Here is a 17,031-nt window from a genome sequence, read left to right as displayed (position 1 = left end):
TAAATCCTATAAAACAACCCATTGCAAAAGTGGCTATGCTGATGCTTTGTATTATCTTGATTAATTAAATCATAAAAATCACAATGCTTCATCTTCAATACATAGTATTCATGGTGTTTAATCATGTATTGTATTTTCTTTTTCATTAAAACCCTAAAAGGGAAACACATAAGTGTTTTTCTATTCAAATCAGAATTTTGCGTTCATCTTTTCAAAACCATAACTTGGTCATAACTAACTCAAATAAAGTGGATTTTAATTCTATGGATTAGGAATAAAGTGGATTTTAATTCTATGGATTAGGATCAAATACAAAGGATCCTAATTGTAAGAAGTGTAAGAATGATTTATAGAGTGACAAGTGTCCAATAACCTAAAAAAACCCACTACACAAAAAAACCCCACTACCAAAAAAAAAAAAAACCCTTAAACATCCACCACCACCAAAAACCTAAACCCCCCCCCCACTTTATAGTTTTTTTTTTTTGTTTTTTTTTTTGCCGGGGGGGGGGGGGGGGTTAGGTTTTTGGGTGGTGGTGGGGTGGGGTGGGGGTGGGTGACTGGGTGTTTAGGTTTTTAGTGGTGATGTAGTGGGTTTAGTTTTAGGTCATTGGACACTTGTCACTTTATAAATCCTTCTTACACTTCTTACAATTAGAAGCCTTTGTAGAAGGGTGTTGTTAAATATACCCAAAAGTCAATCTTTTGGGAGAGAGAATGATAATCAGGAGAGAGAAAATGATTGACATTAATTACCCAAATCAATAATTACCATTTGAATTTAAAAAAAAATATCCATAACTTTAATTTTATAAATCATAATATTAATTACTAATTGTAACACTAACAATATTTAATAAAAATGAGAGAAAAAAAGAACTCTATGAATCAAAATAAAAAGGAAAAAATCGGTGGTTCAAAATTTAAATGTGATTTTATTTTTGGACTTGATGATCCTAATTCATAAAGAAAGTCTTTTTAGTAATATTAATTTTATAGTAATTATGTGTTGGGGTAACTTTATAGAATAATAACAAAGTTTCTAATGGGTTCCATTAAAGTCACTTAAATTTTTTTTGTGTCTCAAAAGTCATTCAACTTGTAATTGTTGTTTCAATCTTGCGTAATTATCAGGTTAACAGGTCACCACTTGATGACGTGTCAAATTCACTAATTTTCTTTTTACTTTAATAATAATGTGGAAAATACATGGTGAGATGGATTTATTAATAAAGGAAATTAACAAAAAATGACATCCTAAATTCCTAATTACCCCATCCCTTGCCCAACTTCACGTCAACCTTTCTAACCCTCTCCGGCCTGGAGATGCAGTGGTATTTACGCAAGAATGAAACAGAAAATAGAAGTTGAGTAATTTTTAAGAGACAAAAAATGTTTGAGTGACTTTAATGGTACAAACAACAAACTTGATTACTATTCTATGAGGTTTTCCCTTATGGATTTAATAGTAATTAGTTTGAGATTAAGCAATATTTTTGAAGTCGGCTCAGATGAGAAATAGTATATACAATCGGTTTTGTTGGGTATTCTTGAAGAAATCGCAACAAAGTGACAAAAAGGAATATAGTTCGTCCATTAGTAATATATAAAATTGTAATGGTTAACTGTATAATATGTATTTCTTTTTTGTTATACAAGACAAGTAGTAAAATAAAATATAAAAAAATAACAAAATTATTATAAAATAAAATAACATAAAAAACATAATTATTACTTTTGTCTTTTATAATAATATAATGTAATAAAATAAATAACATAAAAACATAATTATTACTTTTGAGTTTTATTATAAAATAATGTAATAAAGTGATTAATCATTACCAAGTTTGACTAATGGGTAGATTTATCCTTATATTGGGTGTATTTATCACACCCCTTGTAGAATAACTTGACCCTTAATTCTATATCCAAATTCATTGAGTCATCGTTTTAATGTTGAATGGAACGTCAAAAAGAAACTCTTTTGTTTGGACCCCCAAACGGCCAAACAGCCTAAATGAAAGAGGTGTGCAAAACTGCACAATCTGTAAAGATTCACGGCAGTGACCTATTTTCAAGTCCCAAAAAGAAAACTTTTCTAAATGAAATTTGTTAAGGACACATTATTTTAGTTGACAGTTAATTTTCATAATTTTTTCTATAACGTTTACTATTTTCTAAACATAATTAAAGATCAACATAAAAAGCTATTAAGCATAGCCGGCCCTGGGGGTGGGCGGGGAGGACCACCGGCCAGGGCCCGATATTTCGAGGGGCACTTTTTTTATGGGAAAAAACCCAATATGTATATGTAAAATATTTTTTAATAGGGTACACCCATACAACCACCAACATAGACCCCTTACAAAACTATTGTTATGGTTTAGATTAGTTATTAACCCCTTTGGCATTAGGTTTAGACCTTTAGGGAATCCAATACCCAATTTCGTTAAGGCCTAAGGGTACATTTTTTCGAGTTCGAACAGGGTACACAAATTCTTAGGGCCGGCCCTGCTATTAAGACTTTGCTTTTCCAAAAACTGATCAAATAGTAACTTGTAATTAATTCTCTATCACTTAACATAATATCATCATTTGACCTTAAGGGGTGTTTGTTTTTTCTTCAAACATCTTCAAGGGGGCTGATGTCTGCAGGCGTGCAGACGCTACCCTTGAATAATGTTTGTTTTTTTTAAACAGATCTGAACTCAGCTTTTTTTTCCATCTTAAAAAAATAAGCTATGGACCCCCTTCTTAAAACATCTTCACACCTCCCTCTTCTCCTCCCTCAAACATTAGCCCTTCCCACCGCCGCTCCTCCTCCTTCTCCCGCCGCTCCTCCTCCTTCTCCGACCTCCCTCTTCTCCTCCGGCGACCTACCTCCTCCTCCGGCGACCTCCATCTTCTCCTCAAGCGACCTACCTCCTTCTCCGGCGACCACCCTCCTCCTCCAGTGACCAGCTCCTTCTCCGACCTCCCTCTTCTCCTCTGCTGGATCGAAGCGGAATGTGAATGTTTCGTCATTGTTTGATGCACTTCAGACCGGTATCAACTTATAAATACAAACAGTTTTATATTTTCAGCTTGCAAATCTTCAGACCACATCTTCAGTTGCAGACATAAAAATAGATGAAATCAGCTTGCAGACAATTTATTTCTGAAAACAAACAGCACCTAAGTGTATGTTTGGTATGAGGTACTAAAATGGACGAGGTAATGGAATGTACGAGGGAATTGAATGGATTATTAACATTCCATGTCTTGTTTAGTTACCATGTGAGAATGAAATGAATTATTAACGTGTATTGTTTGGATGACAAGAAAAGACAAAGGAATAAAAGCGGCGGTGAGTGGTGGTGGTGGTGGTCGGTGGTGGTGATTGTGGGTGGTGATAGGTGGCGGTGCTGGTGGGTAACAAGGTGGCGGCGACTTGCCCACGGCGGGGGTGGTGGTGGCTGTAACGCTTCACATATTTGTACTTTCCTCATTTAGAAAGTGTTGTTGTAAATTCTATTTTTGGAAACTTGTACTTTTATTGTATTCTATTTCATTTCACTTGTAATCCGAAATCATTGATCATAATAAAATTCAAGCATTTTATTCACATTTATGTTATATACTTTTCTACATGTTCATACTCAAAAATCAATGTTTTAAACACCATTATGCATGTTTTATTCTTGTATGATACACATTTATCCTTGATACACGTAAAACCGGCTAAAACGCATAACGTAATCGAACTTGGACCTTCGAGGGGTAGGGAAGTGCCCTTCTCACGAAAGGACCCCCCCCCCTTTCGTGCGAAAGGGCCTGTCGTCCCAACTCCCATTCGCCTGAAACTCCCTTTCGTCCTAAACTCACCCTAAACCTATAAATAGGCATGCTACCTCACTCATTTAACCCGCTCAGTCGCTCAGACACTCACAAAACGCTCTGAAGTTCCCTCTCGCTATCAGAAGCTTTCGTTATTGATTTCCTTTCATTTTCCTTACATTTTCTTGCATTTTATGTTTCATTTCTTTAATTTTTACAAAACCTATTGTTTGATTATATCTCATGAATAGTTTTCACGAGTTTGCTTGGGCAAACTGATGTTGAAACCTCACCACAAATGAGATTCAAACATTATAAACATGTTCTTACATTACGTTTTATTTTCTAGTTACAAACTTGGTGGAATCTGGTACCCACCAGACTCATAACTCAGTTCATAGTTGTGGGGTTAATTTCCACGCATCTTAATCTGGCTGTCGCGTACGTGAAGTATGATTAGGGGTTTTGTATGATACACGTTCTCTCTCTCTCTCTCTCTCTCTATATATATATATATATATATATATATATATATATATATAGTATATCATAGATTAGCATAGTAGTGGTAGAGAGAAAGTGTGGTGATTATGTAACCATCTTATGTATCACATAAAAAGAACCATGTATAAGTGCATTATGTAAAATTTCCAAATTTCATGTTTTGTTGATTATGTAATCACTAGAAATTCCATAGTTCGGGCATTTGCCTAAGCTTTTCATAAACGTATTAGACTTATAACAACATAATTTTACTATTAAACTTAATAATGTGTTTACACTATATTAAAAACATATGGTTTAAGAAAAAATCACTATAAAAATCAACATAAAAAATTCAATGAATACGTATACTTTTTAATTTCAGATTGTATCATGTATTAAGACCCAGTGTAAAACGTGAAATCAAAGAAGACAGATTTTTCTCGTTTTATGTTTCGTGAAAGCAATAAATTAAAATTCAAGTACAATCGCCATCCCAAAAACCAATGTTTTCACATGGTTTTTACGTGTGTGTATGTGCGCACGCTCAAACACACATTTATTTTAGAACTAACAAATTGTAAAGTGTCATAAATAATGCACTTATATATAGTATTTCATAGATTAGCATAGTAGTGGTAGAGAGAAAGTGTGATGATTATGTAACCATCTTATGTATCATATTTAAAGAACCATGTATAAGTGCATTATGTAAAATTTCCAAATTTCATGTTTTGTTGATTATGTAATCACTAGAAATTCCATAGTTCGGGCATGTGCCTAAGCTTTTCATAAACGTATTAGACTTATAACAACATAATTTTACTATTAAACTTAATAATGTGTTTACACTATATTAAAAACATATGGTTTAAGAAAAAATCACTAAAAAAATCAACATAAAAAATTCAATGAATACGTATACTTTTTAATTTCAGATTGTATCATGTATTAAGACCCAGTGTAAAACGCGAAATCAAAGAAGACAGATTTTTTTCGTTTTATGTTTCGTAAAAGCAATAAATTAAAATTCAAGTACAATCGCCATCCGAAAAAACCAATGGTTTCACATGGTTTTTACGTGTGTGTATGTGCGCATGCTCAAACTCACATTTATTTTAGAACTAACAAATTGTAAAGTGTCATAAATAATGCACTTATACATAGTATATCATAGATTTGCATAGTAGTGGTAGAAAGAAAGTGTGGTGATTATGTAACCATCTTATGTATCACATTTAAAGAACCACGTATAAGTCCATTATGTAAAATTTCCAAATTTCATGTTTTGTTGATTATGTAATCACTAGAAATTCCATAGTTCGGGCATGTGCCTAAGCTTTTCATAAACGTATTAGACTTATAACAACATAATTTTACTATTAAACTTAATAATGTGTTTACACTATATTAAAACATATGGTTTAAGAAAAAATCACTATAAAAATCAACATAAAAAATTCAATGAATACGTATACTTTTTAATTTCAGATTGTATCATGTATTAAGACCCAGTGTAAAACGTGAAATCAAAGAAGACAGATTTTTCTCGTTTTATGTTTCGTGAAAGCAATAAATTAAAATTCAAGTACAATCGCCATCCCAAAAAACCAATGTTTTCACATGGCTTTTACGTGTGTGTATGTGCGCACGCTCAAACTCACATTTATTTTAGAACTAACAAATTGTAAAGTATCATAAATAATGCACTTATACATAGTATATCATAGATTAGCATAGTAGTGGTAGAGTGGAAATGTGGTGATTATGTAACCATCTTATGTATCACATTTAAAGAAGTATGTATAAGTGCATTGTGTAAAATTTCCAAATTTCATGTTTTGTTGATTATGTAATCACTAGAAATTCCATAGTTCGGGCATGTGCCTAAGCTTTTCATAAACGTATTAGACTTATAACAGCATAATCATAACAACAAAGGGACTAATTTTATTAGAGTTTATAGTTAAATTCTTTGTAAAACATCAATTAATCCCCACATTTGTTAAAACGTTCAAATCTACGATAAATTAAACTTTTCAGAAATTTTTGTAAATAAATAAACTTGACTAAACCCTAATCTTCCATACACAAAATGAGGTGCCTTGGCCCCTCTTCCTCCCGTGTTTTCATGGCCCAAACTGGCCCCCCCCCCCACCCCCACCCACAAAACCCTAGCTTTTTCTCCACTGACTTTCCATATTTACACCCCCTCCCCCCCCCCCCAAACCATGTAATCACTAGAAATTCCATAGTTCGACCCGAACTGTTTTGACTCGAACCGTTTAGAACCGAACTGATTTGACACGAACCGTTTCAACGTGAATTGTTTTGACCCGAACTATTTCAACGCGGACAGTTTCGACCCGTACCGTTTTGACGCAAAATTTTTAGAACCAAACTGCTTTTGTCGTTGCACTTTAAACGGTCATAACTTTAATGCAAAATTTAAGACAATGGTGTAAACATATTTGATTTTGTTTCTTTGGATTGTACAATTTACAAAATACTCATATCTTATCTCGAAACAAAATTGTGCTAAAAAATTTTCATAACACAACGATATATATGAAATTCTTCTAAACCATTAATAGGTATGAGTTAGCAAATAAATGTTGTATTTACAGTAATAAATAAGATAATACGTACATTCCTGTTTGGCTCCAAACAAAATTTGTTGACTTTGACTAATTTTAAGAATATGAAAAATTGGATCATAATTATTTATAGGGTCCCAAAGGCTATCAAGAAGCAACATTACTAAAGCCAAAATAGATGGTCTTTTGTTGATAGTCATTGAGAGCATAGTCGACCTGAAAGTGGCCCATTGGGAACTTGACCCGAATTCCATATCCAACACCAACTCCGTTTCCCGGTTTACCATGTCTTAAGCCCGGATTTCCTATTAAAAACAAAGCATGATCAGGTGAGTTTTTACAATATTAAATTTAGATCAACAGATTTACTTCAAACTTGAAAGCTACAAAATTGACTATTAGTCAACATGTGGAATCAAATTCAACCATTATTTTTGTAAGCATGAGACCCGTTACCGGAAAACTCAAAAGGACCCGCCGATACCCTAGGATCTGTTAAATCGCAACATATTCACCTCCAAGAGGTTATGATAGGAAACCAGTGTAATCAAGATTCGAACATCAGACTCTGCTAAAAGGTGCTTACCACTGCACCACCCGCCCCCGACAATAATGCAATGGACTTGTTAAGAAAAGCGTCTAACTATTGGTTGAATGTCTAAAATACCCTCTAACGAGTAAAACAGTAATAATAATAAGCAAAAGAAGTATATATTACAATGCAAATTAAACAAAATGGAAAACTAACCGGGAACATAGCGACCAGAACCCAAATCAGTTCCACAATCACAGAAGAGAGCACCATCAAGCATATGATTCTGGTAAAACAAGAAAAAAATGCTTTACTGTTGATCAAATGTCTAAAATACCCTTTTTTAACAAGTTGACAAATACCAAGGGGAATGTGAGCTCGGCGTTAGCAATCAGACAAGATCTACCAGACCCAACAGCACCCTCGCCATAACCTCGTACACTACCAAGTCCCCCAATTGCAAATGCTTGGTAAGGAGCTATATCACCTACAATGGAACCACCTGTAAGGCTGTCACATAGAAACTGTATGAATAAATAATTTATGAAATAAAATTACTATTATTATTTTAATTAATAGAAAATAAATTTTACCTTGCTAAGAGAAATCCAGGGCCAACTTTTACTCCCTTTGAAGCAGCAAACTTGAATCGGTTAAAGATTAACCACTTTGAGAATATCGGAATCCCTTGCTCTATTTGGAGACTAAACTGAAAATAACAAATTTAAAAAAAGTTACTAATATATTTTTAATAAAAAAAAAATAAAGCAATAAATTTACATTATGAACAACTGAAGATGATTTAACAAGGAAAGAACAATAACCCGAGTAAAACTGTGGTCGTTTGCCTTGGCGAATCGGGACTCCTGTTTCAATACTACCATATTATCATCACGAGTACCACTGCATTATAAAATCTTATGAGACATCTTTTAGTGTCCAATAATAAAAATAAAATAAAAAACTGCATTCAGAAAAGCTGTATATAATAATTACCTGCAAGTCACTGGAAATCCATGAAGATCTCTACTTATTGAGTGGCCATCATCATTGACCGGACGGACATGCTACATACCAATATGACCAAGGTCAAACAAATCACTAGAAAGCTGTAGCGTTTGACCCATACCTCTTCTAAATAAACTTTATGATTTGACAGTACACGTTTAAGAAAAAACACAACCCAAATTGAGACGTTCATAAGTAAACGGGTCTAAACTGCCACGTGTGCATAGTATGCTCCCGTTACCTCGAATTTTATACTAGTCTTGCTGCTCCAATTGGAACTTCCAGGTTCGTCAAGATCTAGACCTGCGGAGAATCTACATAGATTTACACCGCCACTCTGTGTTCTTGAGAAGTTGTCAGCAGGCACTCCATGTATCCCAACCTCAGGTGAGACCGAGTGCTAGTCAACAAAAACGATTCTTATAAGTGAAAGAACTTGAGTTTGTATCCCATTAAAGATAAGAAAAATGATATTTGAAAGAAATTATTATATAGATCTTAGGGGAAGGTTCTATGCAGAACACTAAATATTGCGAGAACACGTAGAACACAATGAATCACTAATTTTTTCAATCCTAAAAAATAACTGAAAATGATATAAATGTAAGATTTATTGTTTCTCACACTAGAATTTAAAACAAAATATGAAAAATCTTCAGTTTTTAAATAATCTACACACATGTAGACTATGTGTAGGGAAAAATATATGATTTTTTTTATGTGTATATAATACACATATGAATGTAAGAAACATAAAATTTAAGAAATATGAACCTTAAATTCCAAAATTTAGTGATTTAGAGTTGTTCTTTTTGTTCTCGCAATAATTAGTGTTCTGTAATGATCCTTATCCATGGTCTTATGCTACACATGTATACGTATTCGAAGCATGACTTGGAACTCTAAACAATGATACTTTAAACAATTACAATGATACGGGATTTACTTATTTGACAAATACATATATGGAAATTGGTAATCAACTGAAAAAAGGGTGTACAAATCTAAATGTCATACATGCCACTATGACAACAAAAAAGCATAAGTAAATGCTGAATCCGTAATCCAAACAAGTTGTTGTTGTTTTTTTTTTTTTGAACGGCAAATTTCTTTTATTCCCTGCCATCTATAGGACTTGAACCCAAGACCTCCCCTCCCAAGGTGCTTAAAGGCTTTGCCTTAGCCAATGGACCACCACCCCATTGGTATCCAAACAAGTTGTTATGAAGACAATTCAGAAGATGTAGTGGTTCTCAAAAAGTGTTGGTTAACAAAACACGTAGATATCAACAAACCTGAAGGACAAAAGAATGTTGAGCAAGCCATTCCGGCCTAGGTTTCCTATAAGCAATCAATATATTGGAATCTGAAAGCCCTTTATCCCACAATACATCAAGCTTCTCGCTTTTACCAAATAAATTTGGGTGTTTTATGCAAAGACTGCAAAAGGAAATAAGTACATAAGTTATACTTGATTCACTTCACATGAAAAAAAAATGTATTTTTTTGTTCAATTCCTCGGTAAACATGTTGCAAGTGCAATTAAGATGATAATCCTACCTCCCAACAATCAGTGAAAGAGGGCTGCCAGTGCCTGAGTTTCTGTTTCGCATCAAACAAGAAACAAATAAGAATAATAAGGTGACTAACTATGCTGTTAATATCGGTGGGATATCGGTTATAGGCCCTCTACAAAATATAGGTTCTGATATTATCGGCGATATTGACTGTTATTTTGGATGCCTTGGTTGATGTGGACTCGAAGGAAGATTGCATGGCTTATGATAAGATCATGTTTCAAATATTGGCACTTTTGAGCTCTGACTTTTGATATTACTCATTACGAATAAATTGCCATTTTAGTCCCTAAGTTTTTGTCCAAATTGTCATTTTAGTCCAAATAGTTTTTTTTTCTTCTCTGGGTTATCTCACTGCGATAACATATATCGGTCAAGGGCATATATTTGAGATATATGTTATCGCAGATTCCACATGATAGCAAACCCTACCCAGCTAAACACAAAATTCCGCCCCTTAACATGTGTGGTGTTACTGCTTACCACCTGTTGAACCCGCTTGAGGAACCGCACAGGGGGCGAGAGCGCCAAAGGTATCGAAAGCGAACGGGACAAACACGTGCTGATTTGTTGTGAATAGGTTTAATATCATAGAAATTAAAAGCAAAACTAGAAGCAGAAATACCTGAAAGAATGAACCATCATAGCAGCACAGAGCCTGTGCGTGAAATCGACATTGAAATCGATCTTAGCTGTATGAAATAACAAGAATTAATCAGCAAATAACGTCATAAACACACAATGACGACACATGAGAAGATTAATTGCAATTAACATACACATTTCCTAGGGTTGGATCTGGTAATTGTGAATGATGTGGAAATTGTAAAGGAAATAGAAAAGAGACCTTTGCCGGCATGGACGCTCTTCTGAGCACCCATTAGAAAGCTTTATTTATGGACCATTCAAAACCCTAAATTGGACTGTAAAGGGTTTATACGGGAGAGAAGCTCCAACAGTCACAAAGACGACGCGGAAGTTATCTCTTTCTCGCTTGATTGGTTTTGGTATTTTGCACGCTTCTTATTTCTCCTTTACATTTTCTTGTGTTTTTTTTTTTTTTTTTTTTAATTTTGGAATGAAATTTTTAAACAAACCTGCAGACAATCTTATGCTATTGGTGGAGAGAGAGGCAACAGCCATCTCGAGGGTTAGTTTTTATATTTTAATAAAATAGTGGGTCCTACTTAATTTTAGATGGATTAATTAGATTTTTTTAATAACAAGGGCATTTTAGTAATTTCACATTCACTTAACACTAAAAACTAACCTTCATCCGTGCCAGGGACTATCCGGGAACGAAATTGCAAAAGTTAGGGACTATAGCTGTAATTTTAAAAAGTTATGGATTAAAGCTGAAAATGGGCAAACCACAAGGACTATCCGAGCATTTTTCTCTTATTTTTGGGTTGTTTCATTTTTCAAGTTAACTAGGTTTTCTTTCGGAAATGATGCCAGTCCAACTGGTTGATGTATCCGGGTTTTTACCCATGGTACCCGAGTTCGGTCCTTACTTGAGGCGGTTTATTCCCCTCTATGGTGGCTATCAACTCGTCAAGCCTTGATCCAGGGCGAGGTACCTGTGGGGTTTTTTCCCTGGACACCGGTCACTCTCTGATGCCAGCTGGGGCACGTTTAAAACACTCACGTCTGGCCGGAGAGGGGTGACGGGCCTCCCCAATGAGGGGGTGTGTGGGGTGTCTCACACCCAAAAAATTGTGACACCTTACCGTTAAAAAAAACTAGGTTTTCTTTCACGTGCGGTGCGTATGGAACCGCTCACAATAATAAAAAGAAAATGTAAAAAAAAACATTAAAAGATAATCGAAAGAAAATCACTAAAATAGTTGTATGGTAATGATATTGTTTGTATGAAACTCTGTAGGATCGTTCCAGTGACCCTAAACAGTCAAGTTGAGCAGTTCATCATCATTTACTAAGGCGGAATCAAAGTAAACAACGTCAAACAGCTTGTTTCCTTTTAATTTCTTTCTATTACTGAATTTCTGAGTCTTTACAATGGTTTCTGACTAAAATCCGACAGCACCTCGACTTTAAACCAATGACTTGATTCCGCTCGAACTGCTACAAATGAATTCAAGCGAAACCTATTTATAGACCTGCTGATTTCGCTTGAAATTCCAAGCGGAACCTAATTCCGCTTCAAATGACTCAAGCGAAATCACTATGACTGTTCAAGCGGAATTACATGAATTACCACTTTTCTTGTTTTTCCAAACCCTAAACTATCCTATTCAGACCTAAGACTCGATTAAGACGTAGTTAACAGACATTCAATGCACCAACATACTCCCCCTTGGATGTTGACGAAGTCTTCGGCGTCAAGTCTTCAGTCATTGTCTCTTTCCAAATTTTGTCTTCACATTGTAAAAACTTCCTCTTCACAGGTTCAGAATCTCATCCTGGTTCTATCTTCAATCTACAAACTCCCCTTTAAATGTTGATCCAGAATTCTGACTCTCCCTTTCACAGACTCCCCCTCTCGGTATGTTGGGACTTGAATTTCTGGTTCAAACTTTGTCATTTTGATGCTGTGGGAATTTTGAAATCCACAACCTGTTTCTTAAACATATAACATTACAATCTATTGATTTTCAACAATAAATCTCATTATCTATCAGTTTTTAGATATCCACTCAAGTATTCAGGTTCAAATTAATGACCCTGATTACTCAATTAATCTACCAAGTCCAACTTAATGACCTTGGTTGATTTTTGACAAAACACACTGATTTTGTTCAAGAATTTTCAAACAATTTTAGAAAATAACAAGTTTCAAATTAATGATCTTGTTTTTTGACTTTTCATTAATCAGATTATAACAAGATAAGCTATCCTCATCCTCCAGTTCAGAAACTTCATGCATCTGCTTCAACTATGAGAATCTAACGATCAACTTTCCACTTTGGTTTGTCGGAAAATAAAGCAGAAATGAAAAATCTTTTTCGATTTTCAATATTGTTTTTAAACTAGAAATGAAATACAGAAACTTAAATGTAGACTGTAATGAAAGTAAACTATTTACAAACAAATTTTTGGTGAGCGTGTTAGGGAATCATATTAGTTATTAGACAATTCACTAGTACCGTTAAGCTATAATTTCATACTCAGAATTAAACAATTCACTTAGATTGTCGATATGCTGATCCACTTAAATTCTCACACAATTTTCAATCTGTTCAGGATACGAATTAGGTGAATTAAGAACTTAAACTCATTCATGTGTCCCACCTCTTGAATATACTCCCGTATCCAGATCCCAATATTCAGTCTTACAGGTGAGTATACCACAGATGATATCTGTAAGGGGTTAGATGCGAAACCGTGAGAGCTTAGGTCAGAACTTCCGTTCAGCAGAGAGATGACGGTTCGACTTTCAGTGTGTCCCCTTTAGAGGATCTTTTTTTACAACAACAATGATTATCAATTTTATTGTTTCATCAATTTGCTGAGGGCGGCGCTGTGTTTCTAGCAATGCGGAAAGTATTATTCGAGGACTAGGTCAGAACTTCCATTCAGCAGAAGTCCCGGAATAATACCCCAGATATCACTGAATATAAAGACCTAGTATTTCAGAAAGAGGGACCTTTCAAACGAGATTTCAGGGGTTACCTATATATCCAAGTAGTGTTCCCCACGAAATAAGCAAGTTTGAATTTTTATGTTTATATCCCGAACAAACCTACTAAATGTGTAAAAACCTATCGACACATCATCAGTGAGACTGTTTAACGCTTTTAAACTTTACAAATCTTTAGCGTACAATAACTGTCAAACCGATGTACTATCATTTTCCCTTTTTACACAAGCTCTTTTTCAGTTTTCTATTGTTTTTGGATTTTTGAATTTTTTACTGTTTTTGTATTTTCTGAAAATATATCTACTCCCCCTAAATACCAAAACAAGTAAAAAATCGACAAACCATTGCAGATTGTTTCTCATCGTCATCCACAACAGTACTTTCATCAACGCCAATAATTCCATCCGACACCGAGAAAAGCATCATACCATTCAGTTTTAAAAGATATTTAAAACGTGTTTTGTCAAAAGCTTTGGTATGTAAATCAGCTTTCTGATTGTCAGTGTGGATTTTCTCAATTCGTATCAACTTCTTCTCGAAGCAATCTCGGATGAAGTGATGTCGAATTTCTATGTGTTTAGTTTTAGCGTGATGCACTGGATTTTTCGTAATGTTAATTGCAGCCTCATTATCAACAAATATAGGGGTGTTTAGAAATTGCAAACCGTAGTCGCGCATCTGTTGCTGGATCCACAAGATCTGAGAATAGCAACTGCTAGCAGATACATACTCCACTTCACATGTGGATAGAGCCACAGAGGTTTGCTTCTTGCATTGCCAGGTGACCAAACGAGGTCCAAAGAACTGACAATCCGCTGTTGTTGATTTTGCATTGACTTTGCAGCATCCGAAATCGGAATCGGAATACCCTTCGAGCGTGAAATCGCCTTTTCTAGCATACCACAACCCCAATGTTGGAGTTCCTTTCAGGTAGCGTAATATCCTCTTCACAATAACCATGTGCGAAGCTCTCGGGTTAGATTGAAATCTTGCTGCGAGGCACGTTGGATACATGATATCGGGTCTTGAAGCAGTCAAGTACATCAACGAACCGATCATGGAACGATAAAGCGTCACGTCTACCCTGTCTCCGGTGAGATCTGGGTGTATCCCATGATTCGTTGCTAACGGGGTTGACGCTGGAGTAGAACCTGACATCCCAAATTTCTCTAGAATATCATGAACATACTTCTTCTGGTGAATGAAAATTCCCTCAGATAATTGATCAACTTGTAGACCCAAAAAGAATTTCATCTCCCCCATCGATGACATTTCGAATTTCTGCTTCATCACTGATTCAAAATCTTTGCACAAATTCTCATTTGTAGACCCAAATATGATGTCATCCACGTATATCTGTACTATCAGAAGATGTCCGTCGACCTCTTTGGTGAAGAGAGTGGCATCCACTTTCCCTCGGATGAAGTTGTTGGCTAACAGGTATTGAGACAAAGTCTCGTACCAAGCTCTCGGGGCCTACCATACATCGCTTTGTCCAGCAAATAAACCTTGTTTTTGTGGATTGGGTCGGTGAAGCCCGGTGGCTGTCCGACATATACCTCCTCTTTAACCTTCCCATAGAGAAACGCCGATTTTACATCTAGCTGATATACTTTGAAGTTTTTCCACGATGCAAATGCTAGGAAGATTCTGATCGCTTCTAGTCGAGCCACAGGAGCATACACTTCAGTAAAATCTATCCCCTCCTGTTGACTGAAACCCTGGACTACGAGTCAAGCTTTATTTCGCACAACAACTCCACAATCATCTCTCTTACACTTAAACACCCATTTGGTGTTGATCTTCCTGTGACCATCAGGTAAGTCTACCAACTTCCACACTCCCAACTTTTCGAATTGACTCAACTCTTCTTGCATAGCATTGACCCAAGAATCTTCAGTTAATGCCTCTTTATATGTTCGCGGTTCGATCTGCGAAATAAAACAACTTAATGAAAATTCAGTTTGTAAAGGTGCTACTGTAGAATAAAAACAAGTAAGGCCTTGGCCAATTTGACGTCTAGTGCGAACGCCTGATTGTAGTTCTCCTATGATCAGCTCCTCTGGATGGTATGAAAGAGTTCTTGGCATCGCTTCGCCTGGAACATCTACATCCCCTCCAGATTAGTAACATTCTGATTTGCACCATGTTCACTGACTGGGTTTGTTTGACTTGAAATCTGAATTTGCTCCCCCTCAGGATCTGAATCACCATGATCAAATACTGGCATGTTCTCAGATTCTTGATTATCATTCTCAACCGTCTGATTATCTTGAGCAACTTCATCTTGTTGGACATCATCATGTTCACCAGCATTGCTTGGACCTGCTTCATTTTTATTTGAAGTCTGTCATGGTCGCATTGAATACTCAGCTGGGAATTTTTCCTACGATGACTCATACTCTCGCAAAATATCCAACTCATCAAAAAAATCTTCTTCTTCTTCTGGTTTTTCCATCATGTCAAACGAATCCCACAAAGTGTCGTAATGATAACGCCATGAATCTCCAGGATTCTGCGGCGGCATTGTATAACCTTGACATTCAACATTTGGAGCTTCAATAATCCGCTTCAGACTTGGAACGAAGACTCGTCGTAATGGACTTGCATAACCTATGAATATCCCTTCAATACTCTTCGGACCAAACTTTCCAAAAGGCTCTAGAACAGTACAGGGTGACCCAAACGGTTCAAGATACTTCAGATTTGGTTTGCGGTTATTGATCAGCTCAAAGCATGTTTTGTTGAATTTCTTGACAGTGAGAACTCTGTTGAGCGTATAGCATGCGGCTGAAACTGCTTCTGCCCAAAAATTTATCGGTAACTTTGAATCAGCAAGCATTGTTCTGGCCGTTTCGATTAGCGTCCTGTTTTTACGTTCTGCAACTCCATTCTGCTGCGGTGTGTACGGAGCACTAAAATCATGCAATATACCTCTTTCATCACAAAATTCTTCCATCTTGCTGTTCTTGAATTCGGTACCATTATCACTTCTAATTCTTTTGATACGCCTTTGGTAGTTGGTACAGATTTTCAATTTTCTTGAACAACGCCATCAAACTGTCAAACGTCTCATCTTTTGACTTCAAGAATGAAACCCACGAAAATCTGGAATAATCATAGTAACTACAAGACAATAGAGATCTCTTGTAATACTTTTAACATTCACAGGACCAAGAAGATCCATGTGAAGTCTCTCCAGAGGTCTTGAAACTGAATTGACTTGCTTTTTAGGGTGTGACTTTTTCTTCTGCTTGCCTTTGATGCAGCTAATGCACTCCCCTTCCAGATGAAAACCTTTTACATGAACTCCAGTAACCAAATCATTGTGCACTAAGTGATTCATTTTTCTAAGATGTATATGACCCATCTTCCGGTGCCACAATCTTGATTCCTTTTCCGTTGCTCTGGACACAA

The 17,031-nt window shown here is 35.8% G+C and overlaps 1 protein-coding gene across 2 annotated transcripts; it reads right to left on the bottom strand.

The window, feature by feature from the left end:
• Positions 1–6,864: 6,864 nt before the first annotated feature.
• Positions 6,865–11,055, bottom strand: LOC110908282 (outer envelope protein 39, chloroplastic). 2 transcript variants are annotated; one of them, XM_022153192.2, is made up of 11 exons: positions 10,861–11,055; positions 10,639–10,705; positions 9,997–10,038; positions 9,732–9,876; positions 8,678–8,836; positions 8,425–8,495; positions 8,253–8,331; positions 8,022–8,137; positions 7,791–7,938; positions 7,645–7,714; positions 6,865–7,201 (listed from the first exon to the last, which is right to left on the bottom strand). In XM_022153192.2, exons 1-11 carry the CDS (start codon positions 10,892–10,894, stop codon positions 7,044–7,046), a joined length of 1,089 nt encoding a protein of 362 aa, XP_022008884.1. In that variant the 5' UTR covers positions 10,895–11,055; the 3' UTR covers positions 6,865–7,043. The 2 variants fall into 2 exon arrangements, with proteins under 2 accessions (XP_022008884.1, XP_022008885.1); XM_022153193.2 differs by having other exon boundaries at positions 10,793–11,009.
• Between the last annotated feature and the right edge of the window lie 5,976 nt (positions 11,056–17,031).

This window comes from Helianthus annuus, chromosome 14, assembly GCF_002127325.2.
Source record: "Helianthus annuus cultivar XRQ/B chromosome 14, HanXRQr2.0-SUNRISE, whole genome shotgun sequence".
Classification (NCBI taxonomy): Eukaryota; Viridiplantae; Streptophyta; class Magnoliopsida; order Asterales; family Asteraceae; genus Helianthus; species Helianthus annuus.
This window is presented reverse-complemented; position numbering and strand designations above follow the sequence as displayed.